The sequence below is a fragment of the Canis lupus genome, chromosome 12, assembly GCF_003254725.2.
Source record: "Canis lupus dingo isolate Sandy chromosome 12, ASM325472v2, whole genome shotgun sequence".
Taxonomy (NCBI): domain Eukaryota; kingdom Metazoa; phylum Chordata; class Mammalia; order Carnivora; family Canidae; genus Canis; species Canis lupus.
Window position 1 is genome coordinate 33,417,320 of NC_064254.1, and position 25,006 is coordinate 33,442,325.

Consider the following 25,006-nt stretch of genomic DNA (forward strand, 5'->3'; position numbering starts at 1 on the left):
GACCCTGGAGTCAGAGAGACCATGTAGAATACTAGTACAGCCTTGAAATGAGCAATGATGAAGTTATAAATTAGGTAAGTAGATTAGATAGTGGCATTGAGAATGGATAAGAAGGAATTGGGAAGATTGGAAAGCAGGAGCAGTTGGATTAGGTTAAGATTGGCTGTTTCTGAGGAAAGATACTGAGATCACCCCAAATTTTAAAGCTTGGCTAAAGTTCTATGGGTGAGATAAAGCATATTCCCTAAGAGAAGAAATTCAGTACCAGATAAAGGTTGAAGGGTCAGAAATGAAAGATAATGAGCCATGCTTCATTGCTTTGGGCAGGTTGAGGTGTCTCTTGGACATATACATGGAGATCTCCATTTAGTAGCTGGAAACATGGATCTGGACCCTAGAAGAAAGCAGGAAATACAGTGCAGATTTTAGTGATTTAGCATGTAGATGATAGAAAAGTGTTGGTTGAAGCTATGTTTATCCAGGGCAGTGGTCCTTTGTTCTTTTTTGTGTGTTTATTGAGAATCTTGAGAATGGTGTTTTTTTCTTTCTCCTGTGAAAAGTGAAGGCCTAAGGCAGAACCTTGGGAAATCGAGCATAGAAGGAAAAAGGGTAGAGGAAGCAAGTAATGTCCTAGATGGTTTTTACCAATTGTTTGCTAGCTGTATTTATTCCTCTGAGTTGGCATATAAGATCCCTCAAGTGGAAGAATCTCAAATGGAAGAATCTCCCTTTTGTGGAAGTTTGTGTGTATGTGTGTTGAGTTGGTTTGGTTTGAGTTGAGTTTTTTGAATACTACTTCTCTTGAATACTACAGGGTAAATTCTTGAAATTTTGGTAGTATCCTTTATTTGGTGCCTTGTAGATGAAAGTGACTTCCAAGTTATTTAATATATCATTTTGATTCCATATCGTTTTCAAAGAAGCTTTGAAGATGTTCAGGAAAGGACTGTATATAGCTTCTTGGTATCTTCTTATATTGAACTGTTCTATGCACTATTTTGTGTATGATGGTAGGAATATTATTTCTTAAGTAATTACCATTAATTTTATGATGAAACTTATAGAACCAAAGAATTAATGAGGCAGTGAGTTATTAATTCTGGTATTTTTGCTGATACATTTTTAAATATTTGGTACTTACTAAACATTTCAGAAGAGAGAAGATTTTTATAGTGAATTGATTGGCATTGGGTATCATTACATTCTTGACCTTTGACACACTGAAGATACAACAGCTAAAGTAGCCTTATTCTCTAAAAACACTTTGCTGTGTGCTAAGCACTGAGCTTGGCTTTTATGTATACTATCTCTTTAAATTCTCAAAATAACCCAATGAGCTAGAGCATAGTATTTTCATTTGGGGGATTGGGAAGGCGGGATGTGCAAAGAGTTATTAAGAAACTTCTTAAAGTTTCCAGACTTCTCCTTCTGTAGAAGGGCACTTGAATATTTTTTAATGATGGTAGTCAGTATTGCCACATTTGAGTCTTGATGGCCTTTAAAAATACATAGGCTTATGGTTTGGGACTCTGAAGCTAGATCATAAAGTCTAAGTATAGATCACAACTTTTAAGTACCTGGTATGATTCAATTCAGGCTTTTGGGTTATGTATGTTTTTGCTATTGTTTGCTCAAGCATGCTTATTTGATTTTTCAAACTAAGTGTTACTTCTAAAGCATTGGCAAATTATGATCATATTTATTTGAGGTGTTGATCTCTTTCTATTCACAAAAAGATAACCTAGTGGTTGTCAGAAGCTACTTACAGAGGGATTTTTGGCTAAACAAATTTGAGATAGATGACTACTGTGAATATAAGATGACGTGTCTTAGACCATGAAACCAGCCCCTATACCCAGTATAATGCTCTGGCCTTTAAAAATTGCTTTACCTTAAATATTGTATCAATATCACTTTATTCCCTTCTTTTCATTTAGAAACAATGTGATTTGGAGGTTTTATTAGGGAAACTAATAAGAAAACTAATTCTCTTTCTTTATTTCACGAATCACTCTAAATTCATTGCTCTTTGAAAAGCCTAACATCTCTGCATTTTTATTAATTTAAATATTGTTGCCTCATCCCCAGAGGCAAGTGGAACCAAACTGAGTAAAACTCAGATAATATGGGACCTCACTGCATTCTTAACAAGATTTGTCATTTTTTAAAAGCTTTATAATTTACAAAGTTATGCAAAAGCTGCTGCAAAAGTATAATTTCTCATGTGGGATGTGGTTAATTATAGGCTGCATGTACTAGTGCATGACAAATGATAAAGCTTTACATTAAGCTTTTCATTATTAGGATATTTCATCTTATCTAAAAACTTTAATTACTTTAGTTCCATGAGGTCTATTGTGCACCAGAGCTAATCAGCAGTTCTTCTCCTTTGAGCTTTTCAAGATTTTATTGCTGTCAGTGGTAATGTGTCTGGAACTGGAATATTTTGTTCTTGGGACTAAATATTAATTTAATTCTTTAAAATGGTATCTTTAAGAAAAGAAAAAATCTCAAATTATAAATAAATACATGTTAAAAGAAAATACAAAGTAATGTTAAACTTTTGGGGGGCTTGCATAGTATTTGTTAGTTTCAAGGGCAGGGACAGTTAAGGGTACTGTACTGTTTTTTTTTTTTTTTCTGTACTGTTTTTAATTACAGGCATGGGGAAGGTTTTGGGGTATTTGTTTTTGTTTACTAAATCTCAAAACAACCATTTAAACTTGAATTGTTATTAATATATTCCTAACCTTGATTTCCTGAAAATATTGTTCTGTTTCTAAATTTTTGACTGTATTATTGATGTCAGGCAATTAAAAAAAAAAAACCCACATCTCAAATGACTCCTAGAGACTAGAAAATGGAGATGAATAATGACTGATTTCCTTGGTCCTTTTTCTTGTGGTTTCTCCATTGCTCATCTATTTAAACTTGATGCTATGCAAGCCGTGTTAGGCCTGAACATGGTAATTCCTGTCTATTACCTCTCTCTACCATGGTAATAAGAGCTAAAAACTAAATAGCACTCACTATGTGCCACACATTGTTCTTAGTTCTTTACAGACAGTAGCTTATTTAATTATCACAGTAATCCTGTGATATGGGTCTTAACGTTATCTCCATTTTAAAGGTGAGGAAAGTGAGATACAAAGTTATATAACAACAAAAGCTATCTCCACTTATTGAATGCTTATTGTCTGTCAGGAACTGGTGCTAAATGCTATTTTATGTGTATTATTCCCATAATTCTCAACAACTTTGTGAGTTGGGTATGATTATCTTTTTTTATATATCTAGGTACGGATTCAGCAGATTAGCTGACTTTAAGGTAACAATAACTGCCAGTTAAATAACAAGTGCCTACTGGTACCAGAAATGAGGGTGTACATTGGGTCTCAAAGACCATCTTCTTTGAAAATTAGTACCAGAGTTAGCATAGAATGCAAAACTGTTGTCAAAATGTCCATTGAAAATTCCTTAGTTGTCTATAATGACAGACGCAGAGATATATATATATAATGATAGACGCAGAGACAATCTATAAATCCAACTTAACTGTTCTTTGCCTCTTGGGCAAAATTGGGTTACAATTCAGGAATCAGTAACTACAGGCCTGTGAGTCAGCTCCTGTTTTTGTAAATAAAGTTTTATTAGACCACAGCCATGGCGATTCATTTAAGTATTTTCAAGGCTGCTTTGGAGCTACAAAGGCAGAGATGAGTAGTTGCAACATAGACAAACTATCAAAGCCTAAAATATTTACTTCTGGTCCTCTAAGAAAAATTTGTTGACTGTGATAATAAATCATGTTTCTTTATGTGAATCAACATTGAAGAATTGGCTTGTCATTTGGGACCCTATACAAATATACATAAAGACTGTGTGATGTAATCTTACTGTCAGAGGTATGTAGGAACTGAGAGCAACCAAGGCTATAGCATGTTCCCTAAATTACGGCCCTTTCTCAGATGACTCCCATGGAACTTAAAAAATGCACTTTTTAAAGTGCATTTGATTGGGTGCTTTGATTGATTTTTGAAAAGTAATGTTTTATGTTAATAATAGGAAGATCCAAGTAAGTTCTTTTGCCCTAATGATTAATTATTTTATCTTAATTTAATATTCTTGGAAAACAGATCAGGTTTCATCTCAGAATTTTAGAAATTGTTTACTTTTTAGATAATTTCTGAGAGGGTTTTGTATCATAAATGGAATTAGATTCAGCTATATTTGAATTATTTGTATAACATACATTAAATATTTCACTGATATCTTTTATTTCTGAAAATTCATGGCAACATGTAATTTCACCAGATGTTTGTATTGTTTTTCACTCCAAAAAGTTGTATATTCAAAGTGTTTACCTTTTTTCAAATTCAGCACTTATAAAATCATCATAGTTTTCAGTATTTTAGCTTTACTGTTGGTTAATTATTTTATATATTTCTAATTTTAATGTGTTTTCTGATAGTTATTTTTAGTCCTAAACATTGATCCTTTTTATCATAAACATTCATAGATGAGAGTAGTAAATCTTTACAAGCTTTAAGGTGTAGTATACTCTAAACAATACCTACAATGAATATTGTTTCTATCTTTAAGAAGGAAAAGTATCAGTATTACTTTCTCTGATATTTAAACATAAAAATTATGATTTAAGAATTCAGGTTTCTAAAAGTTTCTGTAGTTAAAAAATGGCTGTACATATGCATGCTGTATTATATGTCAAATAATATATAACTGAATATAATTGCTGCTAAAATAATTAAATTTACAAACGTATATGTACAAATAATAAATAGTCCATATTATCTGAAGTGAAAATGACATCAATCTAAGTGAAGTCTATTTTCTCTTCCTTTTTGGTGGAAATAAATAGTTGTCTCTTCAATGAAAATTGCTCAGTATATCCACATTCATACACCAATCCAAAAGGCCAACTTCTTAAATTTTTTCTTTTTTTTTTTTCTGTTAGAAAAATGTAATATTGAATTTGGATTAACAATCATGAGCAAATTTACAAGTTGGAGTAAAATAACATTATTACATTTTGTGAAAATATTGGCATATATGTGGTGACCTTTTGGTATTAAATTGGCTGCTAAAATTTTCACATATCAAAATAAGCAGTCTTGGGGCCTTTCACTTTTAAAAAGGGTCTCCGAAGGCTACCTTGAAAATACCCTTAAATTTGACATTCTTTTCTAAGCTTTAAAGTATTTATTAGCATTACCATAAATTAACTGACCAATTCACAGATGTACTGGTGATGTGATCAGGAACATTCTGAAAAGGTTGATGCAAAACATTCCTGGTTTTGAATCACAGCTCTCCCTCGTCCTGTAGAATCCCAGAAAACTTTTATTATTTTTTATTATTATTTTTTTTTAATTTTTATTTATCTATGATAGTCATACAGAGAGAGAGAGAGAGAGAGAGAGGCAGAGACACAGGCAGAGGCAGAAGTAGGCTCCATGCACTGGGAGCCCGACGTGGGATTCATCCCGGGTCTCCAGGATCGCGCCCTGGGCCAAAGGCAGGCGCCAAACCGCTGCACCACCCAGGGATCCCTCAGAAAACTTTTAAAATTTTCTTTGTCTCACTTTTGGTTATGAAATGGTACCTACCTTATAGGTTGGTTAAGAGGAGAAAAGGAGATAGAGATCATATAAAGTACTCTTCACATACTCAGATTATAGAAAACTGTCTTTAAAAATACCTTTCAGTCACTCAGCTTACTTAATGAATTAAATGTCTAGATTTCCCCTCTTGCCTTCCCTGATCCCCTTTGAGTGCTTTCATAATACCCCAACTTTTTAATATCCACTGTATATTGGTCTATCAACTCTTTGCATTACCTCTTGCCTCAAATGTCAATTTAAAAGGCTTTTTATTAACCTCTAATAAGAAGTTATTGACCGAAAATGTATTGTCTTACTGCTTCAGGTAACTTTTGAACAGAAGGATGTCTTAATGGAGATCTACAGAGAAATTATATTTCAGTGTAATTCATTTCCTTTGTAATTCTGTGTATTTTATTTTATGCATTTAAAAGCACTGTCCTAGAAAGGAGTTCATAGGCTTTGCCTAACTATCAAAGGGGTTCATGGTGCTAAGAAGGCTACGAATCTCTGATGGAAGAATTTTCATTTTAGTGAAATACGATAAAGCAGTGATTGAGTGGTAAGAGAAGTCATCAATATCAGATAACTCAAAACTGTCAAATCCTATTAGAATTGCTCACTCTGTCAACATATAAGGCTAGTGCAGCCAACTACAAAAAATTAAATAGTACTAACTTTGATTGTAGCGTCTTTTTCCTCAGCTTTGAAAGAAAAAAAAATGGCCTCTGTTCTTCTAATACACAGGAAATACTCTAGGATACAATGAGGGGAAGCCATGTATGATGGGAAAGAACAGAAGTATTGAAATCACAGTTGTTTTATTTTTCTAAGTTGTTGATTATTTATCTTTGATATGGAAATAATCTTTACATTACTGGATTGTGGAAGGAATCAAAGAAACAAACTACAGACAACACATATCACACAGTGTCTGGTACATTGTGGGTACCACATAGCTATTAGTTTTCTTACACTGAGAATGTAAAATGAACTTTAACTGAGTTTGGTGGGGGTGGAGATTTGGAGAATGTAGTAGAATTGAGAAATGTTGTTACTTTTCTTTCTAGAATTGGGTTTGGTGGTTTTGTTGAATGGGGAAAACTTCATGAAAGAGGAATTATTTAGCAGGTAGAAAGGTAGAATTTAGTTGCAGAAATAGTGTGAGAGGAGGGCACAGATGGGAGAGGAGGAAAATTGAGTTTAGAATATAGGTTTTGTGGAAAGGAATGAATAAAGGGGAATGTACAAGTCACTGAACTCATGCTTTTCCTTAAGTTATCTGTTTTCAGAGCAGTGGAATTTTTCATCAGAGATAAGTATGAAAAGAAGAAATACTATGATAAAAATGCAATAGCTATTACAAATGTAAGTAAAATCTTCATTTCTATCACCAATTCTTGTTTGTTGAATAGATCTCAAACTTTTTTTAAAGACATTTCTTTGAGAGAGAGAGAGAGAGAGAGAGAGAGAATAGGGGGAGGGGCAGAGGGAGAGAATCTCAAGCAGACTCCCCACCGAGTGCGGACCCTGACTTAGGGCTCCATCTGACAACTCAAGAGATCATGATGAGCCAAAATCACAAGTTGGATGCTGACCCAACTGAGCCACCCAGGCGCCCCAGATCTCAAACTTATCATACAATACAATACAGCTTAATTTGTTTTATTGTAAAAGTATACTTAGTTACATACTTTAAAAAATTTGAATATTGGAATTTTTTCCACGTTTATGAGCTCTTACAAAAGCAGAACTCTTAATTCAGAAAAGAAAATATTCTGAGTCTAATAACTATTAAATGTTATTTATTAAGTTAATTTATGAAAATTGCTAAAAGATAGAGTCACTAATTGAAAAAGAGGGGAGGGAGAATTATTTTACTCAGTTTTGGAAGTGAATGAAAAAGAATCAAGGCGATTTATCCCCTCTCCTAAGGGCTTTAGTGGATGTGTCCGACATATATATATATTAAGACATGGCATTTTAATTGGTTATTATCAAGCATTTTGATACCCAATAGTTGAGACCTTATTGCAGTGATCAAGTTATATCACTGTTTTTTGTTTTGTTTTGTTTCTGATTAATTTTTTTCATTACTGTTTAAGGCTAATTGTCTTTACTGTTGCAATTGTTTTTTTTTTTTTTTTTGGCCTTTGATTCCTAGATTAATAAAGCCAAGCTATACACAGTTAATCTTGTGGTTAAGTAATCTGTCAAGTAATTTAGAGACAACAATTTCATCTCATTTTGTATACAAACTGGGTTTATCTTTTCAGTCCATGTGGAGAGGCAATATAATAAAAAATTAATAAACTACTAACAAAGTGAGGATATTTTAATACATTGTCTTTGATCATGAAAAAAATCTTGTTAAAAGTATTTAAAGTATCATTAGTGTATATTATGAAACAAATACACCCTTGTGGATAGAGTTTGGGCTGCATTGGATACAGGAGAGGAAATCTTGAAAGAATGATAAAAATTGATAGTATTGAGAATGATACTTAGAATGTCTGTAAAATTAAATTTGGTTGTAGCATTATGAGGGAGGGAAGGACTAACTGTAAAACATAAGTTACATATTTTCATATGAAATTTTAAGAAATCATTTTAGTATATTTATAAAGCATATGGTTTTACATTGTACATCCTTTCCCCTTCTTCAAGTTTTTATTTAAATTCTAGTTAGCATACAGTGTAATACTGGTTTCAGGAGTAGAATTAGTGATTCATACTTATATATAACATCCAGTGCTCATCACAACAAGTGTATTCCTCAGTACCCATCATCCATTTAGCCCATCCCTGGCCCCCTTCCTTCCAGCAACCCTCAGTTTGTTCTCTAGGGTTAAAGAGTCTTGTATGTTTTGTTTCTCTCACATTAAATACCCTTTTAAAAAATCGTAAACATTTTTGTTGTTTTTAATTATATTTAAAGTATTTTTTTCTTCTTGACAACAGTTTGGAAATTATTTTTGTGTAGTAATGTATAGGAAAACAGTTTTATCTTTGGACGATAGCTGTTGGTATGGAATCTCCCCTCTCCCAGGTGTGAAAATGGTATTATGCTCAGTTAAGAGAATTTCTTTATTCACTAAGAGATATGTCCTGGAATAAAATACTCAGGGATGAAGTATCATGGTATCTGTAACTCATTTTCAGATAATAATAAATTATTTTAAATCTTCAGTGAAACCTGGCAGTTGATTTGTGTGTGTGTGTGTGTGTATTGCCTGTCTGTGGAGAGAGAGAACAAGTATGGCATAATGTTAACATTTGATGAATATTGGTAAGGTTTATAGAGATATTCATTCTACACATTTTTACATTTTTCATAGGCTTGAGAATGGAAATTTCAAGATAGTCTTGAGATTATATTATTCATATTATGAAAATTTAGGAACGTTCACAAAAATCACATTCAACCCAAGGGAAAATGTATTCCTCTTATTCTTTAATAAGCAAAAGAATAAGTTGTTAAAAATTTATATTTTAGCAAGTTTAAAATATTTCTCTTTCATGGCAATCAGTGTATAAGCAACTAATTTTATGTATCACTAAGAATTACATTATATATTTATATCTTTTTTTTTTCAGTAATAGATTGAACATTTGTTTAAGTAATTGCTGATCACTTGTTATGGTCCCTGTTTCCTAGTATGACTTTTGCTTTCAGAGAGATTTAACTTCATAGTGGGGATGTGAGACTAGGTTGAAAAAATAAACCTGAGACAAAGTATAAGTATCGTATATCTAAGGTACTTAAGGAGCACTAGTGCATTTAAGGGAATATCTAAGGAGAGACAGTTTTTTATTTTTTAATTTTTATTTATTTATGATAAGCACACAGTGAGAGAGAGAGAGAAGTAGAGACATAGGCAGAGGGAGAAGCAGGCTCCATGCACTGGGAGCCCGACCTGGGATTCGATCCCGGGTCTCCAGGACCGCGCCCTGGGCCAAAGGCAGGTGCCAAACCACTGCGCCACCCAGGGATCCCAGGAGGGACAGTTTGAATACTAACTGTACTCATTGTACTCTGATAAAAAGATGTCATGAGTGACTTAAGCTTGATATGACTGTTACCCTGATATTAAATGGCTCCAAATTGCTTTATCTTTACAGCTTTTGTGTCTGATTTTTGTAGTTTTTCTGTCTTCTCTTAGCTGGTATTTTTTAGTGTTGCCAATATATGTAACTGTCTTATTATTTTCTTATTTTAAACAAGAGTAAGGGCCTGAGGATTGACCCTGTATCTCTCTATAAGGCAGTTAACTTCTTAAACCCTTTTTAAAAAAATGAGAAATTTCTTGCCCTTCTGAAACATAAATATTTCAGATTATTGTGGCAAAATACAAAGCAATAAACTATAGGGAAACAATGGCAAAGAGTTTTGCTATTTTTCTGTGATATTGCCCCCTGCTTGCCAGGCCATTTAATGAGTCTATGAACTAAGCCTCATAGAAATCCATCATGTAGAGTATGAAAATATAGGATGGTATTTCCTTCATACCCAGGGATTTATTATAGTTGTAAAAACTGGCATCAGCAAGCTGTTAATAAATGTGGTATCTGGTCCTATAAACATGGTGCTTCTGAGAAAGCAGGAGGGTTGTATGTGCTGCTTTGTGGAGGGAGCTTGTGGTATATGCTGTATGGTTTTGAGTGCTGTGCAGTACTCTAAGTGTGAATTAAGGGAGGAAGCTTAAAGAGGAAGAGCAAAGTTTAGATAAAAACAAAGGAAAATATATCTCTGAGTAGAAATGTTTTGGTACTACAGTTTGTACTGTTTTGTAGCCTCAAACAGAAAAAAAAATGACATCTCATTTCTTTTGTATTTTTTAAAGTAACTGCATAGTGCTGGGCACCAATGTGGGCAGAGCACAGCAACCCTTATTCATATCGAACCTCCGTACTTTTCTTTCTTACCCCTGAGATCTGTGGTACCCTTTCACAGGATAGTTTGAAACTATATATAAAATTCAGAGATTGGCTGTTGAAGTTCCCCTGGATTATTTCTTCCTTTATTTGCTTTTTTAGTCATGCAACAAACATTGAATGTATACCATCTACAAGGCACTGAGATTAAAATGATATAATTTTTTTTTTTTTTAAGATTTCTTTATTTCAGAGAGAGAGTGTATGTGTGACAGGGGAGGGGGTTAGAGAGAGGGGAAGCAGCAGACTCCTCACTGAGCGGGGAACCTGATGAAGGACTCAATCCTCGACCTGGAGATCACAACTTGAGCCAAAACCAAGAGTCAGTTGCTTAACCAACTGAGCCACCCAGGTGCCCCAGAAATGATATAATCTGTACGATACTAACTCACTCTGAAACATTATTCACATGTAATGTAATGTATATGTACAATGAGGCGTATTCTAAAGCACGGTGTGCTCTGATAGAAGATTAAAAGTGCTATGGGAACACAGAATTTAGGTAGCAGTAGTTAATTTTGACTGGGGGAATTTTTAAAGGAGACATATGTTTGAAATCATCCTTAATAGAAATGTAGGATTTCAGCAAAGAGAAAATAGCCTGAGTGTTAATAGTGCAGAAAGGATATTTCAAGTTGAAGGGACATTTTATCTCAACTGAATTAGGATAAGGAAGAACAAGAGTTTACGTATATTATTTGTTTGGGTTTGGTGAGTAGCCCATCAAACTGTCTTACTAGTGAGTGTGAAAGAGGACTTTGCAGGGTGGGTAGATGATGAGGAGAGAATAAATGTAAGAGGAAATAAGTCTTGAAAGGCAATAGGAATTATATGGAGGACTTCGCCTTTTTTGAGTAAGGCATGGTTGTTGTGTTAATTTTTTCTTGCCATTTAGCAGATTGCTAGTAATTTAGTGACTTCAAATGACACAGATTTGTTATCTTACAGTTTCTGTTGACTAAGAATCTGGACAGGCACAGTTCTCAGCTCAGGAGATCACCAGGCTAAAATTAAAGAGTTGGCCAGGGATGTGATCTTATCTGAGGCTTATTGTCTTCCAAGCTCACGATTTGTTGTCAGAATTCATATCCTTGTGGTTGTATGACTATGGTCCTGTGTACTTGCTGTCAGATGGGGACTACTCTCAGTTCCTAGGGGCCCCCCTCAGGTCCTTAACAGTTAACCCCATCCTCTCAGATCATGGCAGCTTATTTCTTCATCGGAGAATTTATATTACACTTCAAATCTCTTATCTTATGAATGGGCCCATCACCTTTTAAGGGCCACCTGATCAGGCTGGGCACACCCAGAAGAGTCTCTTATTTGATTAAACCATCGTTAACTATTTTGGGATTTTAATGACATCTGCAAAGTCCTAACCTTTGTTATATAGTAACCAAGTCAAGAGAGAAAGTCTTTCATGTTCACAATCCTGCCCACACTTAAGGGAAGAACATTATATAGAGTATGTATACCAAGGCATGGGACTTGTGGCCATCTTAGAATTCTTACCTTAGTGATACAGAATGAATCTGACCTTCCTGGTTGTTCCTTAATTGAATGAGTGATAGGGGAATTTGCAAAACTTTGAGTACAGAAATCTGTCTTTTGTCCTGTCCCCTTCCCCTCCTTAGCCAATAGTGAATCACAGTTGGAAGCACAGTGATTAGATGAGTTGCTAGAAGATCTAACAGATCTTGAGTAGATGAGGCTGAACTCTGCCATATGAATTGCTCTTTTCCATCAGCAGCTTTTCTCTCCCCTTCCATGCCTTCTCCCTCCCTCTCTCATTTCCTCTCCCCCTTCTCCCTTATTTCACCCCCCCATTCTTCACAAGTATTTCCATGCTCTCATTATTCATTTGCTATTATAATGATCAGAAACAAAAAGAAAATCTACTAGAGCAGTAAAATGAATAAGTAACTATAACTATTTACTCCTGACCCCCTCACTTCCTCAATTTTGTCTTGGAAACCAATCGACAATCTTTGGGAGTTAGTGACTTTAAAATGAGCACTTGCTTGTTCTTGTTTCAATTTGTCTTACATATTACTTGCCTCCTTTATCACTTCTCATCTCTCAGAACTCATTTTGAGTACATACTTGAATTTGTAGCACACAAGGATTTTAATTCTCCAGTTTGAATTTCACATGAAATTACTGTTCTAATCAGTTACCATATAATTGAATATTAATAATATAAGGGTTTAAAAACAAAATTTTCACTTGTTTTATATATATGTGTATGTATTATATAAAGACAAAATACAACAAAAGTAAAGTTAAATTATTTCGACTTAGAAATTATTATAGACACAGTATTTCTATACTATTACTATAAAATAAGATAGCACTAGTCATTTTATTAAACTCTTCACAATTTACTAATGATATAATTATTTAAGATACATGAGTGATTTCAAGACTGAATTGCAATGAGTTTTAAGTGTTCTTTAATAGCAATGAGAAACTTAGATGAATAATTAGGTAATGACTTAGGATTAGTATAAAATAGCAGTTTCAAGTTGGCTTTCTTTGTTAATTCTTGTCATTACAATTTTAATTTCCTCTTCTGTGGAATAGGAATGATCGTGGTATCTACCTTTCATAGTAATATTATAAGAGTTAAATAAGATAAGGCATATTGCATTTTTAAGAAGGTGCCTGACACATAAGTGCTCAGTAAAAATAAACTATTATAATGATTATATTGAAGGAAGATGGGGAAGTTATCAGCAGCAAGTGACTTCAAGCAGGTAGATAATTAAGACTTAACTCTAAGACTTTTTAGATCACTGGCATAATTTTGACCTGAGTTGTTTGATTTGTTTGTCCACATTTTATTCCGTGCTTTAATTATGATTTGCTGATGACTTGATGTAGCAATTAAGGACCTATATTTTGAAACTTTTCCAGATTTCTACATTTCGTAATGACTTATGCAAAGATTTTAAAGTTAGTATATTAAAATTTAGGCTTCTTCTACATACTTGGTGGCTGTGGTTACTTAGTTAAGTTTATCAAAGCCTTTTAAGCCTCATATGGATGAGTTTGATTGATGGTGTCTTTTGTACGATTTACTTATTAGTTCAGTAAATGTATTTTCAGCTTTTGTGTCATTTACATTGATGTGGGAAATCATATTTTTAAGATGATTTCTGGACTCCTGAAAAACCTGAGGTTTGCAATATATTGAAAGGTCATGAGATTGCATTTGATAATTGTTATCATAAAATTAAGCCATTTGATAATTGTTATCATAAAATTCCCACTTAGAAAACATATCCAAGAGTTTCCAAAATGGGGTTGAAGCAGTGTATTGCTAGTAATTAATCCATAGACCTTTTTTTAGTGGTATTATGTTTTTCAGTGTTTTAGAACACCAGATTTTATTATTATAGCATTATTTTGTTGAAAAGGGTGGTAGTGGAAAAAATTTGATCAAGAAAATAATTTGATCTTTTCTTGAAAAGAAACATTTTGCCTTATGGCCTTCAAATAATCACACTGATATTTTTATCATTTCAATATGTATTTACTCACCTTATCCTGGTTAGGCAGGAGTTGGATACTTGTTTTGCCTAATCAGTTTTTCTTTTGCAGGAGGTGAGTTTATGTAGTTGTATTACTTTAGGAATTTCTTCACATATAGGTTACTTTGGTGGTGGCCTAGAGAGGAACTTTTGGGCTTACGAACAATTGGAAGGACTCTAACTCATTTATTCCTGAAGGATATCTTTACTGGGTTCCCACTGTGCATTCTCTCATTGATGGAGGGGTTGGGCACAAGAATGGTAGGGAGTAAAGAGACATTCAGTCATAACAACTGAATTTACTGACACCACCAATTTCCAGTGAAATTTTCTAAGATCAAAGTCTTTTCTGCTCTCTCTCTATAAATGTACTAGAATGAAATGTGTTAATGTCTAGTTACAAAATAAATTCTTGATAGTAAATGTAGATAACATGAGATTTCAGAAAAGTATTTTAGCAGACAGTGAACTTACTAAGGACAGTGATAACTGCTGAGATTGAGCCTCTTTTTGGTTCTTCCTCTGAGATGCTCCCTTCCTCCTTTTTATTTTTCTGTAACATTCACAAGTATTTACTGAGACTTGTTGGGTGCCAAAAACTAAAGATAGTGAACAGAATAGAAACAGTGTCTTTCTTAGAGAACTTCAGTCAGTTAAACAAAGAATACTGATAAGTATTTGGATCTTAACAAGATGGCATGTGATAATTTCTGCAATAGGGAAGAATTATAGGAAGTGCTTTGGGAGTACCTCAGGTGGCCACTTTACTACTGAAGTGATGAAGGAATACTTCTTGGAAGAGACATTGTCAACTTGAAATTAAGGGATTGGTAAGAACCAATAGAAGTATGGGTATTTCAAGCAGAGGAAATAGCAGGAGCAAAAACAGAAGCAAGAGAAGCAGAGTAGAGAGCTGGAACCAGGGGAATCATGTATGGCTAGACAATAGTTTAGCCAGGGCAGGAAAATCATAGGGAGATAAAGTAGATGACATTTGTAGCCTGTTAAGGAGTTTGGACTCTGCCCTTATATAACGTGTATGAACTATTTAAAGCTTCTAACTAGGAATATCTAGTGATCAAATCTGCACTTGAGAGTTTCATAGTTTGGAGAAGAGCAGGATTTGGGGCAAGGAGGCCAGTTAGGATTAATCCAGGTGACAAATGATGGTGATTTTTTTTTTTTTTTTAGGATGCTTAATGGAGAAGATGGTGAGAAGTGGTTTTGAGAGATTTAGAAAGAACATTCAAGGGCACCTTGTTTTTCTTGCCTCTTTATTTTTTCTTTTTCCCTGTTCTTTTTTTGTTCTCCCTCATCTGCCTGTTTTGTGGTGTTTCTTGCTTCTGATTATCCATATGTTGACCTCTATTTCCTAATTCCTTGCTCATATAATGTATCTTACCCTGCTCATTGACTTTTTAAAAATGAACTTTATTGAAGATAAAATTTATATGCAATAAAAGGCAGACAATTTAAGATACGGTTCATTGACTTTTTTCCCCTCAAATTTTTATTTAAATTCTAGTTAGTGAATACACTGTGACATTGGTTTCAGGAGTAGAATTCAGTGATTCATCACATACATACAACACTTAATGCTCATCACAACAAATGCCCCTTAATGTGTATTTCCCCAGCCCCCACCCACACAGTTTATTGAAAAATATATAACCCTGTGTAGCCACCACAGAGGGTATATACAATTTTTCCTTTGCCCCAAAAGGTTCCTTTGTGCCTCTGTACTCTAGTGTCTGACATCTCTTGACATATTTCTGAAATTCATCCTTTTTTTTTGTATTATTAAGACAATTCATTTTGTATTTGCAGATAATAGTTCATTTTATGAGTATACTATAATTTGTTTATCTGTTCACCTGTTAATTTGTCCATTGATTTTTCAAGTGTCTTTCCTACTGAACAACTCTGTGTTTCTAGCTGAAACAGTATTAATGCTTTTTTGGAAGGGAGCAATAAAATGCTTTATTATATTACTGTTATTTATTAAATAATTTTGTATTCTTCTGAGTTTTAACAGTGGCCAGATCAGTCAAAAGGAGAACACTTTAATAGTGAACTGTCATGGGTTAGTAATCCTTGACATGCTGAGTATGCCTATTTCTCTCATATATTTTATGTTCAGTTATTACATGAGTTTGGACAAAGAGGTCTTTATGATATAGGTTATCATCTTAAGTGAATTTGTGTGCTTTTTAAATCTTATTTTTATATAAAGTCGCAATTAAAGATCTTTAGCAAGTAAATGTCCAATGGGATAAAGCGGCTCTGAAGCTAGAGTCTAAGGTATTTTTCTTTTAAAATCTTCTCTTCCAAAAAAAAAAAAAAAATACTTCTCTTCCATATGTAATTTCCATTAGTAGTCACTAAATGGCTAATTGCACAATTATGACAGAGCCAACAAGCAGTGTTCAAGCTTAAAAAAAAAAAAAACCCAAAAATTTATGGTCTTGGATTGTGATTCAAGAATTAGAACTATAACTAACTTAATAACAAGCAGAGTGATTGAGGACTTACCTCCCAATGTTATTTTGACATTACATAATGACCTTTCTATAATAGCACCTTTATTTTAAACAATTCCTTAGAGGCCCTATTGATATGATAGAGCAATATATACAGATGTCAGTTTTATGGCTCCAGAGATCTACTATGCATTTTGTAAACATATTTTAGTTATATTTTGGCAATAAAGAGAGCAAGAAGATAATGCTCCCATTAAAGTGATCAACTATGCATGTAGAAATTGGGAAGGAAGATGTGTGAAATCCAATTTCATATATAAATTGCCTTTGCTGCTTATGTAACTATCTCATAATGCTTTGGGAGTAATTCAGCAAATACAGCACTGGAAATGGTGTTTGTACCTACTGATCTTAAGGAAGTGTATAAATTGCTTTTTGATAAGTCCTGCTGCTGCTCATCTCAGAGTTTTTTTTCGTTCTTAAACAGCTTATTAAAACTTAATTAACTTTTACTATTTCAGCACTATTTGTTTTATTTTCCATTCTTAATATAGTTATTACAAGTAAAAACAAAAATTCATATGTACTCTCCTGCTGCTCAAAACGACCTATCTTCCTGCTTTAGTATTTCAGTAGTAATACTAAGTAGAAGTTTACCATATGAAAAGCTTATTTTTAAAATACTTTTGGTATGATCTTACCTGAGTACATTTTACATTTTATATCATAGTGAATTCTATTTTAAACCACACACTATTCTGTAATAAATAATTTTATATTTAGAAGTTGCATGTGGGAATTTTAAGAAAGCAATACTCTCTACTCATGCTTTTTTTTTCCCTTAGTTACCATATTTCTAAGTGCTTGTATATCTCAGAAATGCATGAGTTTTGTTTTTTTCCTTTGCCTGTCAATTCTGATTACCTTCCTTTCGCTTTGTTCTTCTGACTTTTCATCTGTATTCCACAGATTTCTTCCTCTGATGCTCCTCTTCAGCCTTTGGTATCTTCTCCTTCTCTACAAGCTACTGTTGAGAAAAACAAATTGGAGGTATGGTAGTGTTCTAGCCAGCTGCATACTATAGTGTTCAATGCTAAATGAACTTCTTTTACAATGTGCCATAATTTGGAAGTGGTATAATAGTTGTTTATATTTGATGGGTCTCCAGCATTAAATATATTGAACACAACAATTTCTAAAATATTTTCCTATGCTGCAAGTAGGATTAAAAGACTTTGATCTGTTTAATTTCAGAATGACAGATTTATTGGTACTATAGATAATATTTCCACATTTAAGAAGCAATTTACTGTTGTTTCTCTGACTATACTTGCAGGAATATATATATATTTTTTTATACTTGATGTTGAATTCTTTGATCTATTAGAAAAGTCTTTGATTGAAAATGTTTTCTTTAGAACATTCCGTTGTTATAAGCATTTGAAGAAAATTAATGTTAAGTTTCTTTTTTAAGCAAAAGTAGCCATCATACAGATACGGTAATGTATATAATAATAGAGTTATAAATATAGACTCATCAGTGATAATCATTAGAATGTGTTGGTGATAGGGGTGACAGTGATTCCTAATGGAGGAAAACAGAGAACTTTATGGAGGTTTCTAATTCAATATAGTGTGTGCTGTGATTGATATTCGCTCACTGTGCTTCTATTTACTACAGAAGGCAATCTTTTGATACATCTTAATTTCTTCCTTTCTTTTTTTTTTTTTTTTTAAGAGAGCACATGCGTGAGTGGGGACTGGGAGAGCAGCGGAGGGAGAGAGACAGAATCCCAAGCAAAGCCCAACATAGGACTCGATCTCATGTCCCTGAGATCATGACCTGAGCAGAAATCAAGAGTCAGACACTTAACCGACTGAGCCACCCAGGCACCTGAATATATCTTATTATTATTTTTTTTAATATTTATTTGAGAGAGAGAGAGAGAGAATGAGAATGAGCAGGGAGAGAGGCAGAAGGAGAGGGAGAAGAGATTCCCCGCTGAGCAGGGAGCCTGACATGGGGCTCGATCCCAGAACCCCAGGATCATGTCCTAAGCTGAAAGCAGATGCTTCAGTGACTGAGCCACCGAGGCACCGCATATATTTTAAATTCTTAATAAACATCAGCTATGAGGATTAGGATGCATTCTAATTAGAGTAATAAGCATCTTGTGGGGGAAAAAACCCTGTGGGCAATGTAGATTGGGTATTTGCAAGTAGATGGCATGGTTAGAACATGCATAGGATAGGGAGAGAAGTGAGAGAACAGCCTACTTCTAAGCCTTCTGAAGGATTTTGGTCTTTACTCTAAAGGTCCTAGTACTTTAATGATGAGTTTTAAGGGTACAAAAGGTAGCAGGATCTGATTTACTTGTCATCACACAGCTCCCCATCTCTGTGGAGAATAAATTATATGCTGAGGAGTGTGGAAAAAGCCTGAGAACCTGTTGCCTTAATCTGTGGATAAAATGATGGGAGCAGTTGCTAAATTAGAGACAGAGGGAATAAAAAGAGTGTAGTTTAAGAGATTTTGAGAAGACTGAATCTGTGGGATTTAGTAATCAATGGATTGTGACAGTGGTTTGGGAAGTCTTTATGACTTCCAGTTTCTGGCTTGAGCATCTCAGTACATGATGGTGCTATTCAGAGAGAAAAGGATGCAAGCTGAGAATGAGGAACAGTTTTGAGGAGAACAAAAGAGGGGAGGGATGAATTAAAAGTTAGATATGACTGTGGGACATCCAGGTATCTAGTAGGTGGTTGGATATGCAAATCTGTAGCCCAGAGAAGAGATCCAGGCTGGGGGCAGTTAGAGAGGGATTGAGAGAAGGATTGAGATTATAAGGCAGCCCAGGGAAAGGGTGTTGAGTGATAAGAGAAGGGTCATGAGAATGGAAAGCTGGGTACACTTGAATTTAAGAGTTAGCAGGGCAAAGGGAGTTCATGAGGAGTCTGTAGGGGACAGTTTTGGAGCATGAAGTACATGGTTGGAATGTTGTAGGTATCGTAGATCAGCACATAGGTCCAGGAAAGAAGCACTCTAGGAGTGTAGATATTACCATGAGAAAGAGAAAGAGTGTCAAAGGCAAATTTTTCCTTTTCAAAATTTGCTCTGAAATTATGCTTTCATGTGAATAAAAAGGTGGGAACCCTTAACACACTTTTACTGTGTGATTCCCTCTTGCAAGTCTTAGAAAGAAGTGGACATTGATGATTCAGGATGGTGGCATAGGAAGACCTAAAGCTTCCCTTCTCCCATGAACACACCAAATCACAGCTACACATAGATCAGTTTTCTCTAAAAAAGATGTGAAAACTAGCTAAACTGCTCCTCTACAACAAAGGACAAAAAAGCCACATTGAGGATAGGTGAGGCAGAGACATGGACTCACTAAAAACCCACTCCTGGTGCTCTGATCCACTGGTGGGAGTGATCTCTCACATACGGAGCATATCCCTGAGGAGCAAGGGGTTCAAGCCCCACATCAGGCATCCCAACCCTTGGGAGCTGTACTGGAGAGATGAGTCCCCAAAATATCTGGCTTGGAAACCATCAGGCCTTATGTCAAGGATATCCTAAAAGCTATAGGAAAGTAGTCTACTCTTAAAGGACACATCAACAGTGTCTCATTTGTCCTGGAACCCAGTACAAAGGAACAAGTTGAAAAGCTACTAGACCATATATGAAGGAGATTTATTGCCTAAGTTTGAAGTGTCTGCCATGACAGGTGCTAGGAGGCACCATTTTGCACTACCTCTACCTTCATAGTGCTGCTTGCCCTGCCCCTCCACATCCCCACAATCCCACACTGCAGACTGGATGGGTTGGCTCTTTTTGGGCTGGTGCTCCCCTCTGACCCTGCTAAAGTCAGGAAATACATGCATTTCACATAGGGGACACCCCTTTTATGCCTGGCTTTGGTGAATAGCAGGCCTTGCATTTCTGGGCCTCATAGGACTGAAACAATTGGAGACAGTTGTGACAAGATGCCAGCCCAGGACACTACACAGACAACTGACTGAAATAAACTCAGTCTTCCTAAGGCTACTCTTTCAATACTGGGAGAGCACTGTTTTGCCTAATACACAGAAACAAACAGAATTAGACAAAATGAAGGAACAGAAATATGTTCCAAATGAAAGAATAAACAGAACTCTAGGGGATAAAACCTTAATGGAAATAAGTAAGTTACCTGGTAAAGAATTCAGAGTAGTAGTCATAAAGGTACTCATTGATCTCGGGAGAAGAATGGATGATGACAATTTCAACAAAGAGATAGAAAATATAAGAAAATACCAGATGGAAGTCTCAGAGCTGAAGAATACAATAACTGAACTAAAAAAATATGCTAGAGAGAACCAGCAACAGATAAGGTGAGGCAGAAGAATGAATCAGTGACCTGACCTGGCAGACAGGGCAGTGGAACTTAAACATAGCAGAAAGAAAAAAAAAAAAAAGTTTTTTAAATGAAGATAACATAAGGGATTTATGGGGATAGCATCAGTAACATTCCCAGCTGAATAACAGTCACATTGTAGGAGTTGCAGAAAGAGGAGAGCAGAAAGGACAAAAACTTAAATGAAGAAATAATGGCTGAAAACTTTCCTAATCTGGGGAGAGAAACAGCCAGGAAGCCCAGAGAATTCCAAATAAAAGGGAACCCAAAGAGATCTACGCCAATCATGCATTATAATTAAAATGTTAAAAGCTAAAAATAGACTCTGGGAAGATGATACAGTAGGAAGATCCTGAGCTCACCTCCCATGGATACACCAAGATTGGGGTTACATATAAAGTGACTGTCTGAAAAAGACCTGAAGACTAGCAGAACAGCTTTTATACAACTAAAGATATTTTTTAAAGCCATATAAAAAAGAATACAAGGGGCAGAGACCTGGTCAGATTGGGAAATGAACCCCCAGCATAGTAATGCATAAATGGGAGGGATATCAAGGTACAGAGGTCCTCCCTGAGAAGTGAAAGGGGTTCAAGCCCCATATTGGACATCCCTTGCCCTGGGGGGGTCTGCACCAGGACATTGAACCTCCATAACATCTGGCTTTCCAGATCAATGGAGCTTAACTCTGTGAGGGTGAGAGGGCTATAGGGAACAGAGACCCTGCTTTTAAAGGGCCTGTGAACAGTTTAACTTGCTTGGAGACCTAGAACAGAGGTAGCAGTTTGAAAAGTACTTAGAGCATGTGTTAAAGTAGATTGGCTAAAATTAGGGCATGTGCCAGAGGGGCAGGGATCTGTAGGAACTTTCTCTAGAGTACTAGAAGGCACTATTTTCTTGTCCTCCTTTAGCTGACCTGATACTGGCAGATGCTTTTTCTGACACTGTCCTATCAACTTTGCTAGCAACCACTCCCCCCATTTCATGTTCCCCTGAAGACTGACCTACCTCTGTAAGCACCCTTCTAAGTGGCTCCCACTCCACCACAACCTGGCAGACAGCCTGTTAGGACCAGTGCCCCACCCAAAGCAGCTTCTTCCCACCTCCCTCACCTAATGGGAAACCTTGGCTGACACTAGCACCACTCTAAAGTGACTCGTGTTCCCATAAAATGGGGGCCAGCCCTGCCGACCAGCATGTCTGCAGCAGTCGTGGCCAGGCCTTGCAGCTAGCTACACTGGGGACTCACTGCTCCCACCAGCATGCCTGTATGGCTGTAGCAGGCACAGCCAGGTGTCTTAGCCAGCTGGGCTGGAGGCCAGCTCCATGCCTTCAGTGTGCCTGTGGTAATAACAGCCAGGCAGGAGCAGCCAGGCATTGGAGCCAACCCCACCCATCAGCATGTCCCCAGCACTCATGGCCCAGTCACAACAAAAGGGTGCATACATCTCACACAAAGGACACCCCTGAACTGCCTGTTTCTAAAGTGACTGAGGAGCTTGGGTTTCTGGGCTCCACAGGACACTTTCTACATAAGGCCACTATCTTCAAGACAGGGAAATGTAGCTGTGTAAAAATGAACAAGACACTCAGATAAACTCAGGAGACAGAGGAATATGGTCTGAGCGAAAGAGTAAGACAAAAGCTTGAGAAAAATAACTAAACAAAAAGGAGTTAAGCAATCTATCTGATGAAGAGTTCAAAGTAATAGTCATAAAAATGATCACTAAACTGAAGAGAAAAATGAAGTCACTGAGAAATTTCATTAAAGAGATAGAAATATAAAAAAGAATCAGAGCTGAAGAATACTATAATTGAAATGAAAAATATCCTAGGGAATTAACAGCACATTAGAGGATGCAGAAGAACAGATCAGTGAGCCTGCATGACAGGTTAGTGGAAATCAAGCTGAATGACAAAAAGAAAAAAAGAATTGAAAATGTGAAGATAGGTGAAGGAGCCTCTGGGACAGCATCAGGCATACTAAATTCTAAAGAGAAGAGAGAGAAGAGGCAGAAAATTATTTGAAGAAATAATAGCTGGAAAGGGCTAATATGGGAAGCAAACAGACATCTAGGTCTGAGACCTCTAGGTCAGTGGAGCACAGAGGGCCCCAAAGAAGATGAACCTGAAGAGGTTCACACCAAACACATAGTAATTGAAATGTTCAGGTTAAAGGGAGGATTTTCAAACAAGTAGAGAAAAGCAACTAGTTATATACAAGGGAATATCCATAAGACATTAGCCAGTATCTCAGCAGAAAGTTTGTAGGCCAGAAAGGAGCAGCATAATATATTCAAAGTATGAAAAAACCCCCACAAATTTAAACCCTACCAAACTAGGCTACCATTCAGAATTGAAGGAGAGCCTAAAAAGTTTCCCAGATAAACAAAAGTTAAGAGTTCATCACCATTAAACTGGCCTTATGAGAAATGTTAAAGGGAACTCTTTAAGTAGAACAAAAAGGCCATAACTGGAAGAAAATTATGAAAGGAAAAAATTTCGCAAGTAAAACATATCATAAAGATCATGAGTTAATCGCTTAAAAGCCAGTATAGAGATTAAAACACAAAAGGATTCAAATAATATATATTTATAAAAATTAGCCAAGGGGGGATCCCTGGGTGGCTCAGTGGTTTAGCGCCTGCCTTTCGCCCAGGGCACAATCCTGGAGTCCTGGGATCGAGTCCCACATCAGGCTCCCAGCATGGAGCCTGCTTCTCCCTCCTCCTGTGTCTCTGCCTCTCTCTCTCTCTCTCTCTCTCTATCATAAATAAATAAATAAATCTTTAAAAAAAATTAGCCAAGGGACACACAAAATAAAAAGATCTAAAACATGACATTATATACATAAAATGTGGAGGTGAGAAAAATTTAGTGCTTCTAGAATATGTTTATGTGTGTGCAACCGTCAATGTAATATAAGACTGCTATACACATAAGATTATTATATATGAACCCAATGGTAACCACAAATCAAAAACATGTGCTAGATACACAAAAAATAGAAAAGAATACAAGCATAACACTGAAAAGCCACAAGGGAAGGGAGCAAGAGAACAGAGAACTGCAAAAACAACCAGAAAACTGTTAGCAAAATGACAGTAAGAACATACCCATTAATAATTAGGTTAAATGTAAATGGACTAAATGTTCCAATCAAAAGACAGACATAGGGTGGCTGACTGAATAAAACAAATAAGACCTATCTATATGCTATAAGAGATTCACTTCAGATGTAAGGATACACAGACATAAAAAGATGTTTCATGCAAATGGAAGCCAAAAGAAAGCTGGAGGAGCTATGCTCTTATTAGACAACATAGACTTTTTAAAACACTAATAAAAGACAAAGGCATTACATAATGATAAATGGAGCAGTCCAGCGAGAAGATATATTTGTAATTATTTATGGGTGCAACATTGGAGCACCTAAGTATAAAAAACAGATATTAAGAGACCTAAAGGTACAAATTGACAGCAATACAATAATAGTAGTAGACTTTAATACCTCACTTATATCAGTGGATAAATCATCCAGATGGAAAATCCATAAGGAAACATTGGCCTTATAACACATTAGACCAGATATACTTAATAGATCTGTATATCTGAATGTTCTCATTCCATCCCAAAGTAGCAGAATATACATTCTCTTCAAGTGCACATGGATAGACTAGTAAATTTAAGAAGATTGAAGTAATATCAAGCATCTTTTTATACCACAGTGGTATGAAACTAGAAATAAATCACAAAATGAAAACTGGAAAAAGCACAAATATATGGAGATTAGACAACACTACTGAACAGTCAATGAATCAATGAAGGAATCAAAAGAGAAATTAAAAAATAACTTGATACAAATGAAAATGAAAATAAAGCATAGCAAAATCTGTGGAATTTAAGAAAAGTAGTTCTAAAAGAGAAGTTGATAGTGATACAGGTGTACCTCAAGAAATAAAAATCCCAAATAACAATCTAACTTTATACCCAGAGGAACTAGAAAAAGAGGAACAAATGAAGCTCAGAGTCAGTAG

At 35.5% G+C, this 25,006-nt stretch overlaps 1 protein-coding gene across 9 annotated transcripts in view; it reads left to right on the forward strand.

Annotated features, from left to right (window-relative positions):
• The window catches only part of SMAP1 (small ArfGAP 1), a 177,919-nt gene that overhangs the window by 66,968 nt on the left and 85,945 nt on the right, over positions 1-25,006 (forward strand). For 5 of the 9 annotated variants that reach the window (XM_035697425.2, XM_049092243.1, XM_049092242.1 and 2 more), the window contains exons 4-6: positions 6,914-6,989; positions 16,125-16,172; positions 17,539-17,619. In XM_035697425.2, the coding sequence (XP_035553318.1) occupies positions 6,914-6,989; positions 16,125-16,172; positions 17,539-17,619 (205 nt within the window). The remainder of the gene's footprint in view (positions 1-6,913; positions 6,990-16,124; positions 16,173-17,538; positions 17,620-25,006) is intronic. The other 4 variants (XM_035697426.2, XM_049092244.1, XM_035697427.2 and 1 more) reach the window with 2 other exon arrangements.